Consider the following 15,012-nt stretch of genomic DNA (forward strand, 5'->3'; position numbering starts at 1 on the left):
TATAGTCATGCGTAGATATGCCAGGAAGATTAGGGTGCATGATACGCCCATGAAGAATGACAGCCATCGTCGTAATTGGCGAGGGACCATGTTATCAGTGCTCTGGAGGGCTGCTCTGGAGGGCTGTGGCTGGTGGTGCTCAAGTACTGAATTTGTTTCCCGCAAGGTCGAGCTTGCTCCTTATGAGGAGCTCAATTCAAATGGTTCAACTCATCATCGAGGCTCGAATGGTACTCTCTAATAATGCTTAGGATGGTAGATCTGCAACGTGTCCGTACGTGTCATATCTTTCTATGCTTGATTCAGGGTTGATGGAGGTTGGAGATGACGGGGATTCGTCAATGATAAGCATCTGAAATGGCCAGTTAGTGGCCGAGGGGCTATCGCAGCCTGCCAGCCTTTTATTTGCTACTTTGCTATTTATAAACGATTGGAGAAACTTCGTGTCTACGGATAGTCTACGTCGCCGACCTCACGAAAACTATGAAGCTGTAAATCATGCTCTGATCATACTAGCGATCCATTAATTGAATGAAGATGCTATGCTATTCCTTCGAGGACGTCCATTCTCCCACTATTGTTGACAGGCAGAATCTCAAATCGTCCTCTTTCACAGGCCACTGTAGCGCTAAACTCAACGGCAAAAATCCTCCTTGAGCTGTGACAGTGACAGGATAAACCGAATCAGATTCATGATGATGATGCATGCTTCTTCGCCAAATCACCTTGAACCGTCATAATGTACAATGATGGCCGATCCTCAATCGGATCCAGACGCCCTGGCCATCGTGAGTATCTCATTTCATTCATCGCCATGAAGATATGTGCATTTGTCCCCCTTGAGACACTTGCCTTGTTCCCAGAACGAGCATTTCTGTGTCTTGTAGTTGTATGGTTTCGCCTCGCTAGATCCAGACATTGGTTTTTTCTTTTTGCTTCCACCTTTACGTCCATAATCATCGTGATCATGACCATCCCCACGACCGTGTTTACGAGACTGGTCCTCGGTCGCTCCAGGGTATGGGTTTGGGTTTGCCCCAAGTCCTAAAGGCAAGCCTGAGAGTTGACTCGTTATCGACGACGTCTGCGCATGTGGCTGGGACTGTTGCGATTGTTGTTGGAGACTAGCCAAGATCGCGCCCAGATCAATATTGGTAGGAATTGCTGCCGGTGCGGGTTGCTGATATGGCGATGTCGAATTTTGGCCCTGGAGCTGCAACTTGATCTGTTCCACTGAACTAAGTAGAGTCTGATAGTTGGTGCTTGGTGCCACTGGAGCCACTTGAACTGGCTGCGATTGCTGATTGCGCAGATTGCCTAGGAATTGCTGAAGATCTGTTGGAATTGCTGACGAAGATTTCTGAGGCCCAGGGGACGTGTTGCCTGTCTGTGGCTTCAATCTAGCTTGTCGCTCAACATACTCCCGTTCACGGCGTCGGACCTCTTCTTTAGGTTCCCCAAAAGGTACCTCAGGCTCTGCAGGTTCGAATTCTCCGTCATCGTCATCTGGCTCCTTGGGCGTTGGTGGTCGATCACTCTTAGAGACATAGATGGCCATGAGTGTGTCCTGCTCGTGCTTGCTCTGAGATTCACTGCTAGCGCTCTCTGCTTTTGTTGGTCCCCCAAATCTGGCAAAGTTTTCGGCAAACAAGCTAAGCCCAGACCCATCCTCGGCCAAGATGTTGAAGTCGACCTCTGAGGGAGGCGTGTACGGTTCTAGCTCCTCAAAGGAATCCTCGTCCTCGTCCTCCTCTTCCTCGGCCACACCCTGATGCAGTTTGAGCATTTCACCTTCGCCCCCAATGTCACCCACGTCTCGCACTTGGCTGTCATTGTGACCAACTTCCTCCTCTGGATCATGAGTAAAGTGTCGAATCTCAACGAGCTCCGCATCTGCCTTCCAAGTCACGCGCAATCTTCGTCTGGCCTCCTTGCGAAGTCGCCGGGTTCGTTCTTCCTCGGTTTCATTGGGGATCTCCAACTCCTTCTTCTCGGCCTTCTCCGGTTTTTTCTCCATGTCCGTTAATAAATCTAAGAATGAGGAGGATGTTTTGGCCGCCGAGACCGCGCCATTGCGTGGGGGTGAATCTCTCTTTGAAGGATCCTTGACACTATTGGCCGCTGTCGTAGTTCCAGGTGAAGGTTTGTCTTTGGCAGCGGCAGCTCGGGCTGCAAGAGAGGTTCCCGGTTTCTTGGAAGCTGACAGCAACGATCCGAAGACGGCTGACTTAGGAGGTGGTAATACAGCAACCTTGCCTTTGGAGGCTGTAGCGCCAGGGGTCGCTGACCCAGCGGCTGCACTGTTGCCTAGACTAGTTTTGTCGCCTCCTTTGGCGCCTTGGGCAGCCTCCAGTGCTTTCCGGCGTTCAGCATTTTGTAAAGCCAATGGCTTGGAGGATGTTTTGGCGGCCTTTTTGGCGGCCGTAGGTGGCGCGGCATCTCCTTCTCGCGGCCTCTTCATCCCTGTGACGATTTCCTTTCGCAACAAAGCTCCTGGACTATCCACTGTCTGTGGTGATGCTGCTTTGTCGCCCTTTGCATCAACGTTCTTCTTTGCCGATGCGGCCACGGCATTGTTTAGAATGGTTTGAGCCAAAGTCTTAGATTCATTGGTCGCCTTTTTGGTGAATCGCTGTAAGATTTTGGAGACTTTGGTCATCTCTAACATTTCAGTGTCAAGAGTTTCAAACTTGACGACAAACTATTCATTCATTAGCATAAAACATGTGGAAGCCCAATTATCGTGCATACCTTGAGGATGTTGCTGACCAGACTGCTGTCATAATCTCCGGCATTGACACGATCAAGCATGAAGGAATATAATGCTGACATGGTGAATTGATTCTCGCCCAACCTGATTAATTTATTAGCATTCGCATTAATGTCAAAACATATATCAAGTTTTCTTCCCAACATAACTCGAGGCGGAAAGTCACGCCAAGTTATATCTTGAACACTATCTAGACAAGACGTAGCTATGGATATTGCCAATATTCTCATCCCAGAGTGCAAGAAAAGCTTGCAAATCACGTTGTTGAAAGAGTCAAGGTTGGTGCAATCAGGACCCGGCCCTGTTAAGAGTCGTGGGCTCCAATATTTGCACATGAGCCGGAACTCTCCAGAACAAGACTTGTAACATGTGGCAGAAAGGGCAGGAAAGACAGGATATGCATACCTCTTGACGATTGTTGGATGACCGTGGAGCAATGAGCGTGTCATCAGAAGTTCCATTATCGAGCGATACTTTGCGACTTCTTCTTTCAGAAGCGTGACATCAGACGCGGTCGGAGAGTTAGGCAGCTCGGCCTTCCGCAGGCTGTCGTTTTTGGACTTCCACGAATCTCTCAGGCCACGCACAGTATCGCCGAAGGCAGCAATGGCACTTCGGACCTTCTCCACCGAAGCGGATCTATTTCTTGGGGACCAAACTGCATTCACGGCATTGTACAGCAGCTTTCCTCTCTCATCGGTAGGTTGTGCAACAGCTAATACGGCAGGAATCATTTCTGGCTCATCTTCCTCAATTGCGAGCTCGTCATCACTCGAGTCCGTTTCTGAAAGAGACTCAGGTTTCGTCTTCTTGGAGATAGACTTTGTAGCCTTTGGTTTCGAGACTGGAGGAATGGGTTTGCCAGTTTGATTAGCAGGAGGACCTACAGGAGCGCCTTGAGTCGTAATGATGTTCGTAGGCGGATCAGTGAACCCTGGGTGCGGAGCTGGAGCGCCATCCAAGAACCGAGGATCCAAAGACGAGGTGTTGAAAAACTCGGGCTGTAAATAGGTTTGCTGAGGTTGGTAGTTGGGGAGAGTACCTGTACCTTGTGAGTGAGGCGGAGGATATTCCTGGTGTGCGAACTTACCACCAGAATTGCCCATGTGGTTGGCGGACAACATGTTTGGGTCAACAAAAGGTCCATTTGTTGGATGACCCTGATCGTAAGGATTGAACTGGATTACGTCCGGAGTCTGCTGCCCCGCAGGAATCGTTGGCTGACGCTGTGCAATGTTGGTGTAGGATACGGCCGAGGTGGGGTGTTGGTGTTGTGGCGGTGGTCTCTGTTGCAAGTTGGTAGCGGGAGAGGGCGAGGGTCTGGGAGGCATATTCATCTGCTGTTGCTGGTGCTGCTGATATTGCTGGGGCTGATAGCCGATCTGAGGGTGATAGGCAAACCCATCGTAGTTGACAGGGGACTGAGAAGGGCGAACAAAGAAACGAGGGTCGTAGGACGACTGTGGCATTGGTTGAGAGTTAAACATGGGCTGAGGGTGTTGAGGATGTTGAGGGTGCTGAGAGTGTTGGGTGTGTTGGGGAAATTGAGGATGTTGGTATGAAGGCTGAGGAGAGTTGAACTGAGATAGGCCAGGGCTATTGGACTGCCTGGGTTGGTTTTGATTGAAGTTGTTCTGAGATAGTGGTTGTGCTTGCTGAGAGAATCCAGGTCCCAACGCCGAAGCCTCAAAGAGGGCAGGATCGAAGAACTGTGACAGCTCATCATTGGTGTGCAGATGGCCAGGATCGGTAAAATCTGTAATTTCGTCTAGGAACGAATTATTATTGGGGTTGAAATGATTTTCTCCATGCTGTGAGCCATTCATGGCTGAATTGATGGACGGATCCATTGTCTACAGTCAACCAGAAATTCTTGAGACTGAGGCAAAGTGGTGTGCGCGTGTAGTGACACGCTGGCACGTGACTGGTCGGACCAAAAAAGGAAGTCACGAGCTTAACGTCTCTCTCACGTGCGAGTTGGAGTAAAAGTTGGAAGGTGGAAGAGGTTGGTTCGAGGCCAAATCAGGCTTAGTGGGAAAACCGCCTTGGCTGGGGCAAGTTTTGCCACTCACAGGCGGAAACACGCGCTCTCGGCTGCATGGGAACCTTAGGAACCCAGCCCAAGCAGCAGTACCCGGCGCTGAAAGAGGAGCCTGATCAGACACTTGAAGAATTAAAAGTCGTGTAGTTAGAGATGGACGGCTGTTTGTAGTTGGTTATTGTGTCAAAACACACTGTAGCGGGCGTCAAGTCGCGGATTTCTGATGTGGCTGAACCACCTGGACTGCCAGTTGGAAAATTTCGCTCCTGAATCTGCAATCCCGCCTCTTCCTCAGTCACCCTGCCCTCACTAGCACTCGACTGCCCGTAAGCCAGCCGCGTCTAGAACTGACAAAGTCTGGGAAATTCAAACTAATGCACTCGATCTGCCTTTTGCGGGGATCGTACAAGACCCTTCAGATGACTTTGTGCATACGCACTATTAGAGAGCGAGCAAACACGCCACAGTGTCAAGTGTCACGCCGACCTCATTCACCCCAAACTTGAACTCCAGCCTATGCGTGAGAAGAAATGGAAAACCATCCAATACCACGGATTACAGACCACTGTCAGCTGTGAGAGAACAAAGGTATTACAAGAGCGGGTAAGATGCTTGTCTGCAATTGACAGGATTGGGGTGTGGAAGATGTGTGTTGTGATGAACAAGAGAGGGAGGAAGAAAGGGTTGCGCCGACGTTGACTTTGAGGGCCTTGGGTCGAAGAGATCTAGCCATATTTAGTTAGCGCGGTCATGGGACTTTGGAGGAAATGACAGATTTGCCAAGGCTCCATATGCTTTCAGTGGCTTTCCTACCAGAGACATACTGAAAGTGTCCGGCAAGTCGCTCCATTACACGTCTGCGGAGTTTCAACAGAGAGACGATCATTATAGTGTTCACTGTGCTTGCAATTTCGGGATACTCTATCAGTCAAAGGACTCCAAGTCTGCTCACACAATGTCCGGCTAAGCTCAAAATGGTCTTTGGACTTAGTACCACTTCTTCTCCACAAGCCCTCTACTACCCGTCGGAAGGCAACAAACCACAACCATGACCTCCCGCCAGCAGACCCTGCGCGATCGTCAGATAGGTATGTGACTTTACAAAGGAAGAATCAGGCGATATCACTCAAGCGATCTGACTTATCAACAGCAACGATTGAGCGGATCCTAAGCCTAAACAACGAGGATATCCAGGACACCGACCCCTCGAATCCGACTCCCAGTTCATCTTTACTCGGCGAAAATGGCCAGCCTATTTGGAAGGTACTGGTCTTTGACAACCTCGGGAGAGACATCATTAGCAGTGTGCTCCGAGTCAACGATTTACGTGCCAAGGGGGTAACAATACACCTGTAAGATGATCAAAACACTTGCCTGCGCTGCTCGGACTAACTTGGCAAAAGAAACATAAACTCAACCAGGTTTCCTATACCAGACGTTCCAGTTCTTTACCTCGTTGAGCCGACGATAGCGAACATTCAGATAATATGCTCCGACCTCGCCAGAGGCCTCTACACCCCGGCTTATATCAATTTCCTCTCCTCCGTCCCCCGTCCTCTCCTCGAAGAATTTGCCGCTCAAATTGCCTCCACCAATACCTCCGAAGCGATCGCCCAAGTCTATGACCAGTATTTGAATTTCATCGTCGCAGAGCCTGACTTGTTCAGTCTGGGCATGGGCAAAGATTCCTTTTGGACATTCAACAGCGCAAAGGTACAAGAGGAGGTCCAGGACGCTGCAATAGACAGAATTGTCACCGGTCTGTTCAGTGTGAGCGTCACCATGGGCTCTGTACCCATAATCCGGTGTCCCCAGTCAGAACTTGCCAAAATGATCGCCACGAAACTCGACCGAAAATTACGGGATCATGTCCTCAATTCCAAAGACAACCTGTTCTCCTCCAAGTCGGCAAATGTCTACTCTACCCCCTCCCGACCAGTCCTCATTATACTGGACCGAAACGTTGACCTGGTGCCAATGTTGTCGCATTCATGGACATACCAATCCCTTGTTCATGATGTCTTGAAAATGCATCTCAATAGAATCACTGTTGATGTTGCAGACGAAACAAATCCCACAGCTCAACCCCGAGCCTACGACCTAAACGCGAGCGATTTCTTTTGGGCACGAAATGCCAGTGCTCCATTCCCTCAGGTGGCAGAGGACATTGATTCGGAACTCACAAAGTACAAGGCCGACGCAGAAGAGGTTACCAAGAAAACTGGTGTGAATAGCATCGAAGACTTGAATGACACATCAGCTTCTGCAACCCACTTGAAAGCAGCAATAACATTACTGCCGGAACTACGGGAACGGAAAGCCACCCTGGACATGCACATGAATATTGCAACTGCCCTTCTGAAAGGAATTCGAGACCGACAACTGGATAACCTATTCCAGCTTGAAGAGAACATTACAAAACAGACAGCAGATCAAATGCTTGCCCTGATCAAGGCAGACGACAAGGGCAACAATCCCTTGGACAAACTACGTATATTCATCATCTGGTATCTGTCCGTCGACCGTGAGCCCTCGAAGTCCGAATTAGCCGAATTCGAAACCGCACTCACGAATGCTGGTGTCGGCGAGTCGATTGCTTCAATCAAGCATATATCCAACCTCCGACTGGGAACGCGTGGCACGATGATGGCCTCAACAGTCTCGACAAGTCAACCCGCGCAGGCACCGCTCTTTGGCGGACTGTCATCTCTCTCAAAGAACTTTACCGACAAAATTGCCTCTACAGGTTTTGGCGCCGTCAATTTCGACAACCTCGTGTCTGGTGTGAAAAACTTTTTGCCCGCCAACCGTGATCTTACAGTGACGAAGATCGTCGAGTCCATCATGGACCCACCCGCTGCATCGTCCTCTGCCATTGCCAAGACAGAGAACTACCTCTACTTCGATCCACGAAGCGCACATGCTCGTGGAACTACTGGCGGTGGACCAGCATCATCCGCACGTGGCGGAGGACAAGCGGGAGTGAATCCTAGTTTCGGCCAACGGCGACAGGGGTACACCGAAGCAATTGTCTTCACTGTCGGTGGAGGTAGCATGGACGAGTACGGAAACTTACAGGAATGGGTCAAACGGACCACAGGCCAAGGTGCTGCTGGCTCCGGCGCAGGAAATGCCCCAAGAAATCGACGTGTTGTTTACGGTAGTACCGAACTGGTCAATGGAGAGGATTTCTTGAAGGAATTGGTTAGGTTAGGCTCAGAAGGCTGATAATCCATAGACCCCTTTTAAGACTTTTCAGTTTCCAATAACTTTCCACATATATCATCACGTAGGAGGATCTCTGTTCGTTATTCTGGCGAGAAACTCATCGATCATGTCCCTGACTAGATCTAGGATATAAATATATCGGAAAAATTCAAGTGTCATAACTCATTACCCCATACAAAGGGTCGTATAAAGTCGAGCTTCTCCCTAAGGTGTCTATCTATCTCCTCCCCCGCCCGAACTTTCCTCTCCCATGACCCTTTGCCTTTGAATTTTTGTTTCGGATCTTCAAACTACGGAAATTCATATGCGACTGCGCATTTGGGTTGATCTTGCGAGTTTCCCAGTCGTCGCTAGTATTATTGACTTTGGATTTCTTCGATTGTTGTTTCGTCTTGCTGGACATGGTGTTGTTGCTGGTCTTTTTAACCCCTGACGACTTTGACCGAGATTTTGTTGGTTGTGACCTCGAGGAGTTGTCATAGTCAGACATGTAGTCTCGACCTAACTCATCGTCGCTGGAGATGAAATCGTCGTCAATATCAGAAGGCGGTTCTTGTTCTGTTGGGCCAGCCTGGGTTGCTAGCTCCGCCTCGGCAATTAGGTGATCGAGGTCGGGGTCGCTGAATGCTTCGTCATGGACGTCTGCTTTGGTGCCCGCTATCGACTGGTTTTCGTCGGTGCGGGTGACTGTGTCTTCTTCTTCTTCTTCATCATCCTCGAATAATTCTTCTTCTGGGTCTTCGGCAGCCACAAATTTGGGAAGTGCCGAAGGCTTCATCTTCACTGGTCTCATGATGGCTCTCCTAGTTGTCCGCTTCTGTCCTTTCTTTTTCCATATGCGAATCGGTTGGTCTCCTGGTGGCTGGCTATCGCCTACAACAAGATTGATTTCACCATGTTCCATCTCTCTGAGGGCATCAAGGTCATCGTCGAGGTCCTCTTCACGGTCTTGAATTCGATCCTCAGAAGACTCTGCATTTTGAGTCTGGCTCTGGCTTCGCTTCCGCTCTTCTTCCTCCCGTAACTCTCTCATGTGGTTCTCTCGATCGGCGATGATCTGGCTAAGTGGCTTAGGACCAAACCGCAGATGCCGTGGCCCGCGAGTCACAGTTCGGGTGGAGGTTGGACTGGTATTGTTTTCTGCTGCCGGATTGTTCGACGTAGGACCTGTTGCCGAGGCAAAAAGAAGTCGTTCTTTGAATGAGACTGAACGCTTCAGGTAGGGAGGTGTCGCGTCCATAGACTGAGCTGCGAACTGATCATTGACATCTTTAGCTGGGGATAGCCCCAGAACACGGTCTCGCAAAGGTGTTTTATGCCCCCCAAGGGTTTTGGCTTGATCTTCTCCAACGTCGCCGGCTATCATTGTTGCGAAGCGGACGGCACTGGGGGTCGCAAAGAAATGGTCTAACATGAAACGCTTGCTTTCACTGGCTGGGGTTCGGGATAAATTGCGCCTCCCTGTCGCAGGGCCAGAGCCAGGCGTTGTTGCTGCTAGGAGGGAGGAATTGGTTTTTCGACTTGGAGATTTTCTATGGTTTGGCGTTTGAGCATTTGAGAGTAGTGTGGAATTGTCATGTACGACATCTGGGCCAAGTGCATCGCGTTTCCTTTTCTTGCTCGATGGCGTTTCGTGTGTACCTCTTCTGGAACCTCCGGAAGATAACAGGTCGAAGATGCCGAGTATGGTTCCGTCACGATGAGGAGTTGGCCCCACCGCACGCAGCATAGGCCTTGGAGATGCTGAAGATGGGGCATCATAAGGGTCAAGGTCATTCGGGTGAGCTCGAGCCTTTGAGGGTGTTTCTTTATGCCGTTGACGAAAAGGAGTGAGGCTGACAGCGCTGTCCTTGCGGATGTGAGATGTGCTCCGACTCTGACGCTGAGGTTGCGACGACGCGGTCAACACATTGAAGCCTAGCTTCCCTGCAAGAACGTCTCGGACTTTGTTGTATTCTTTGTATTTGCTTGATATCACAGGATCTGCCTTTATGTCTTCTCTTCCAGGTTTCCGTCCATGGTGACTGGATGCATACGTCCTCTCAAAATCTTTGAGGGCAGCTTTCAGCGTTTCTGCTTGTGCTTGGAGCGTCCGCTTTTTCGGGGTGTCGAGAGGCAGGATTTCGTCTTCCATAGTTCATTGCAAGGGAGCTAATGCGAGAGGAAGCGGTGTGAAGAAGTCGAAAAGCCCAAATTGTAGTAGCGTTGGATGGTGTCTCAATAATGTGACTATCTATTGGGCATTTGAGAGACACGCCCCGCGTTCTTGTGCAGCGCGACGAGGCTGAGAGCCAGACATACACTATGATTGGCTTGCTGAATCGCCCAGTCACGTGATACAACCGATCTTCCTACAACTACCTTGTAGCACCAGGGTGAATACTTTTGGCCTCTGATATACTACAGCAAAACTTGAAGTTCAGGAAAAGCGAAATCTGGCAACAGGGTGAAATTGTCATTCAAGACTGTCACATTCAACTCATGCCTGATAGCAAGCCAATTGAAAGCAAGCTGCAGTAAAAAATCCTCGTCTGGTATTTCTCATGGTTTTGCATTTTTGAGCTGACATTGTCATCTATTGGCGACTTTGCCGAGCATCTCGCTTCGCGTGCTCTTGCGAATATCATTCATAGACATTGCTATGATCGGTTCTGACCTTCCCATGCCCAACACATCACAGTTGAGGATTGAGTTGATGTGATTTGAAAATCGAGTTGACGTGAGAAACACCGCTTATGCAACCAATTCAACAACACCACCGGCCTCCTTGATCTTTCGCTCTGCCTCCTTGCTGAACCATCGTGCTCGTACAACAATTGGGATCTCTGGGATTCTGCCTTTGCCGAGGACTTTGGAGTAGCCCAATGGGAGGAGGTCGAGAACGGGAGCGGTGTCTGTCTTCTTTCCTGAGATGTAGGCCTCGCGAGTCTCTTCGGGAACCAATGACCAAAGCTGCGAGAGTTAGTCCAGCTGCCAGATCTGAGAACGGATATTGAGTGGCTCTAACCTTGTCAAGGTTGACGGAAGGCTTCCAGTAGTGGTTTCTGAGCAGGTGGAAATGTCTCATACCAACCTTACCGAAGTAACTGCAAAGATGTTAACAGCTGTTTGAGCCAGATAGTGGTGGCCAGGGTCGAAATATCGAGACGCTCTGGCACCGTGTTCCTTACCCAGGATGATATTTGTCGAAGTTGGTTCGGTGGTGATGTTGACCACCAGCAAGACCACGACCACCGGGATGCTTTCTGTGCTTTCCTACACGACCCTTACCAGCGGACACATGGCCGCGGCTAAAATTTAGAAAAGTCAGCGTATGTTCTTCCTTTTTCCTTGAAATTTCAACAATCCCATCTGGACAACGACATTTGGAGGCTGGGTTTAGAAGGTCGCCGCGGAGGAGAAGGAGAGGATCGTCATATCTGCTCGGGTATTGTGCTGACTTCGCATTGGGTGATCAGGGCGTATCTGGATGGTTTGGAAGAATGGCGAGTTTCTTCGAGGGTTCGATCGCGCTCCGTCCTCGTCGTGTCGCTGTCCCGGGACAGTGCTGAAAGAGACAACATCGCAAAGGGTGAACTCACTGCTTCCTCGTTTTTGTCAGTCTCGTAGGCATCTTGTCGGTGATGAGACTGTCGTTGTCGTGGTTGAAGCGAAGTTGTTGTGCTGTGAGGGTCTAACTTTGAATTGTCGCAGCCAGAGTGTGTGCCAAGACTAAAGACTTGGCAACACTCACCGAAATTCCTTCCTTCAGCTGATTGCATTCAACCGAAGATTAGCCGCTGCTCGCCTTGGAAATTATTGTGCCTTTGGACACCAATGCTCATCAATTGGGTTGAACGAGGCTTTATTACATTTGCATCGCTGCATCATAATCTATCTGATCTGTTGTTCGATCTAGTCATTGTATGTTCGTAACTGTCATCAACACTTCTGTCGGAAGAAGCTTGCGAGTTCCTTTTCAATTTGCGCCCAGTGTTGTTCCTTCACCCTGAGACTGCTCTGAATCCAGCCAGGCAATTTTCTCTGGATGCGCTCCGTTGCGAATCTGCCATCAATCATCAATATAGCAGCGTAATCATTTCTGTGTCGAATGACTCTCCCAATGCTCTGGTTGACTGCTCTCATACATGCATTTTCATAAAATTCTCGGCTTGCTTGTTTCGCTTTCTCTCTCATTTGGTGTTCACTCATTTGCTTCGTTGCCTTGAATTGCTGGTACTGCAAACTCTCGACATGCGCCAATTTGGCCTTCCATTCGGCCCCATTGGCGTTCGGGAATGGTAGACCAACAGCTATCACAGCACGGCCAAGTCGATCCGCAAAGTTGATGCCTTCAGAGAGCTTCCCACCCACAACTGATAGCATTAGGCCACCTCTTCCTGAATCTACCGCTGCAGCATACTCACACAGGAGGTCGTCAACCGAGTTTCCTTTCATTTCTTGGAATACGGTGGTGACTCTTTCAAGTGAAGTCATGACAGACTCGGAAGTTGCGGATTTTCTCCAGCAGGCTATGACTTCCGTCAGGTAGTTGTAGCTGGGAAAGAAAGCCACCACACCATCGGGCACACACTGACAGACCCGCAGAACCAATTTCCCCAGTTCTAGCATCATGGCCGTCGAGCCTCTTGTGCCGTAGGTAAAGTCGAATGCAATACCGCCTGGTCCTCGGGTGACTGCTTGTGCAAAAAGATTACTGTCAGGAATAACATGCCCGAAGCTGAACGTCTGTAACTGACTTTGTGTCAAGTATGGAAAGAGATAATCTGAGTAGTCAGTCATGGGTGACATGGTGCCGCCAGCCAGAATAACAGAACGAGCTTCGCGGACAATATCGCGAAAATGTTCTCTGGGATTCAACAAGGTATAACGAACAGTCACATCTTGGTCGGTACGGGAGACAAAAAACCGGCCTTCGTCGTCCGGATTCATGAGTATCGCCAGGAAGTTCTGGAAGGATAGTAAGACATTTTTGTGTTTTGCGGGTCGCTGGGTATCTCCGCTTGTCCCTGATTCTGAGTAGCCTTCGATCTTGTGGGCAAGCTTGCTTTCGTGGAGAAATTGCAAGAGCTTGTGCGGCTTGATCTGGTCCATCCCTTTCCCAGACATCAGTTGAGCAGTTGTCACTGTGACCTCTTCAGATTTCATTTGCGTCACCGTGCTGCGCAAACAGGCCACCAAGGAGTTTAAAACACGCAAGACCTGAGTGACGTAAACGCGATTCTTGCCCTTGAGTCGATTTTTGAAACGCACAGCGTATGCTGTTGCTTGATCAATGGCCTGGTCGAGCTGAGAAAGACTTAAATTTGCCGAGTGTGTCTCCGCAATCGCATCCATCAAATTGTGTGCCTCATCAATGATGACGATATTGTTCTTAACGGAGACGCCTAGGGCTTCCCGGGCCGATTTCTGGAGGAGTAGGGGATACGGTAAGGTCAGGACTTCTGACTGTCGAATTGCATTCCGAGACGCATAGTAAGGGCATGTCTTCATTTCACGGCCGAGGGCACCAATGTCCTCGATATCTCTGATTTGCGCCATTGTTCTATCACGAAATTCGTCCATCTTATCCCTTTCCTCCTTGCCGGGTAGGTAAGGGCATTTCTTGTCTTTTGGGGTGCCGGGTTTCTGCAATTCGAGGCATTGTTCGTTGATTGCTATAGTAGATTGTAAGCGAGAAACGTTGGGATTGATGCAGAGGTGCTTCCTCGAGCTCAAGGGCAGGTGTTTCACGCTTTCTTCGGCAAATGCACTCGGATTCTGGTCACTCGTATGGTTTGGCAAGGAGCCTGGGACCTTGACACGACGTAATTCACTGACAAACTGTGTGAGTTGAGAGTGGGTCCGCGAACAAATGATCAGCTTGTGTCGATCAGTTTCTTCATCCTCGGCCACGGTTTTGGAAGGCTTGGACAGTTTGTCTAACAGGTCCTGCGTTTTGGCTGAGAAACGACTCTGTTCATTTGTGGATGAGGGTGTGTCTGTGTCACTGTTGTAGTCCTCAAGCATGTATTCATCGTTGTCTGGCTTTTCACTCTGGCCATTTTGTTGACTCACACGAGGCCTCTTGGCCAATGGGACGTCAAGGCGACGTTGGATGCGTTTGGCCTCTTGAAGCCGAATGCTGGCGAGCCTTTGCTCGAGTTCCTGTCGCTCGAGGATAACTTGCCGTCTATGGACGTTGGCCTCGGCTTGAAGCAACCAGTCCGCATTGTCAGGGGTATCGTCGGTGTGGAGGAGCCGGCGGTCATGATCTCGTAACCAAGTTAAGGAACCACAGATCAGGCTGAGCGACTTGCCTGTGCCTGTTGGAGACTCGAAGATACCGACGTTCCCATGCTCGATACAGGAGTAAAGCTTGGTCATGAAATCATGTTGAATGGGGTAAGGTTGATAGGGATGGAAGAAATTGTCATGGCTCGGATTCATGTCAGGGCCGAGCGAGAGACGTACAGGTGCGGCGCGTGAGTTGACCGCCAGTCGCATGTGGAATTTGAATAGACGTGTTTGAAGTTGTAGCTCATGGTTGGCTGAGACCTTGGTACATGAGCCTCAGATCGGTGACGAGTGTTGACGTTGATGTGGACGCGTTTCCTGAATTGATTTGCAACGCGGAATAACGTGACCGAGACACATAGAGTGGCAGCAGGCTGTACGGAGTACGAGGACTCGGATGCGTGCCTTAGGAACATAACCTAGGTAAGTCGGGTCCTTGGGCTAAAGAAAGAGACTACGATGCCCCCGAGGCACCAAACAATTGGCGGAAAGGTTGCCAAATCTGGGTTTTTGCCAACTGGGCAGGCAGTGCTATTGAACCATCGTGGCTCATCATACCAGACACGTGGCTTGGTCACCAGGCTTTGCCCCCCCTGCCTGCTTCCACGCATCCTCACATGCTCTCTCAGTTGATCGTCTCGAGACTCTAGCCATAGCGAATTCAAGCTGCACAGGATATTTGATATGAAATCAGAAA

The 15,012-nt window shown here is 49.8% G+C and overlaps 4 protein-coding genes across 7 annotated transcripts; 1 reads left to right on the forward strand and 3 right to left on the reverse strand.

Annotated features, from left to right (window-relative positions):
• Window positions 1-505: 505 nt before the first annotated feature.
• Window positions 506-5,463, reverse strand: PV10_00373. Of its 3 annotated transcripts, XM_016364445.1 has the most exons (4): window positions 3,861-5,463; window positions 3,176-3,812; window positions 2,752-2,854; window positions 506-2,701 (listed from the first exon to the last, which is right to left on the reverse strand). In XM_016364445.1, the coding sequence occupies exons 1-4, from the start codon at window positions 4,618-4,620 to the stop codon at window positions 803-805; spliced, it is 3,399 nt and encodes a 1,132-aa protein (XP_016228094.1). In that variant the 5' UTR covers window positions 4,621-5,463; the 3' UTR covers window positions 506-802. The 3 variants fall into 3 exon arrangements, with proteins under 3 accessions (XP_016228094.1, XP_016228093.1, XP_016228092.1); XM_016364444.1 differs by having other exon boundaries at window positions 2,752-3,812; XM_016364443.1 differs by having other exon boundaries at window positions 2,752-5,463.
• A 183-nt stretch (window positions 5,464-5,646) lies between these two features.
• Window positions 5,647-8,102, forward strand: PV10_00374 (uncharacterized protein). Its single transcript, XM_016364446.1, has 3 exons — window positions 5,647-5,899; window positions 5,962-6,163; window positions 6,215-8,102. Exons 1-3 carry the CDS (start codon window positions 5,860-5,862, stop codon window positions 8,037-8,039), a joined length of 2,067 nt encoding a protein of 688 aa, XP_016228095.1. The 5' UTR covers window positions 5,647-5,859; the 3' UTR covers window positions 8,040-8,102.
• A 2,371-nt stretch (window positions 8,103-10,473) lies between these two features.
• Window positions 10,474-11,700, reverse strand: PV10_00375 (60S ribosomal protein L27a). The gene is made up of 4 exons (XM_016364447.1): window positions 11,621-11,700; window positions 11,210-11,329; window positions 11,047-11,125; window positions 10,474-10,991 (listed from the first exon to the last, which is right to left on the reverse strand). Exons 1-4 carry the CDS (start codon window positions 11,650-11,652, stop codon window positions 10,773-10,775), a joined length of 450 nt encoding a protein of 149 aa, XP_016228096.1. The 5' UTR covers window positions 11,653-11,700; the 3' UTR covers window positions 10,474-10,772.
• A 173-nt stretch (window positions 11,701-11,873) lies between these two features.
• On the reverse strand, window positions 11,874-14,639 carry PV10_00376 (the record flags this gene model as incomplete). 2 transcript variants are annotated; one of them, XM_016364449.1, is made up of 2 exons in its annotated part: window positions 11,874-12,394; window positions 12,446-14,468. In XM_016364449.1, the coding sequence occupies 2 exons, from the start codon at window positions 14,466-14,468 to the stop codon at window positions 11,961-11,963; spliced, it is 2,457 nt and encodes an 818-aa protein (XP_016228098.1). In that variant the 3' UTR covers window positions 11,874-11,960. The 2 variants fall into 2 exon arrangements, with proteins under 2 accessions (XP_016228098.1, XP_016228097.1); XM_016364448.1 differs by having other exon boundaries at window positions 11,874-14,639.
• Between the last annotated feature and the right edge of the window lie 373 nt (window positions 14,640-15,012).

This window comes from Exophiala mesophila (assembly GCF_000836275.1).
Source record: "Exophiala mesophila strain CBS 40295 unplaced genomic scaffold supercont1.1, whole genome shotgun sequence".
NCBI lineage: Eukaryota > Fungi > Ascomycota > Eurotiomycetes > Chaetothyriales > Herpotrichiellaceae > Exophiala > Exophiala mesophila.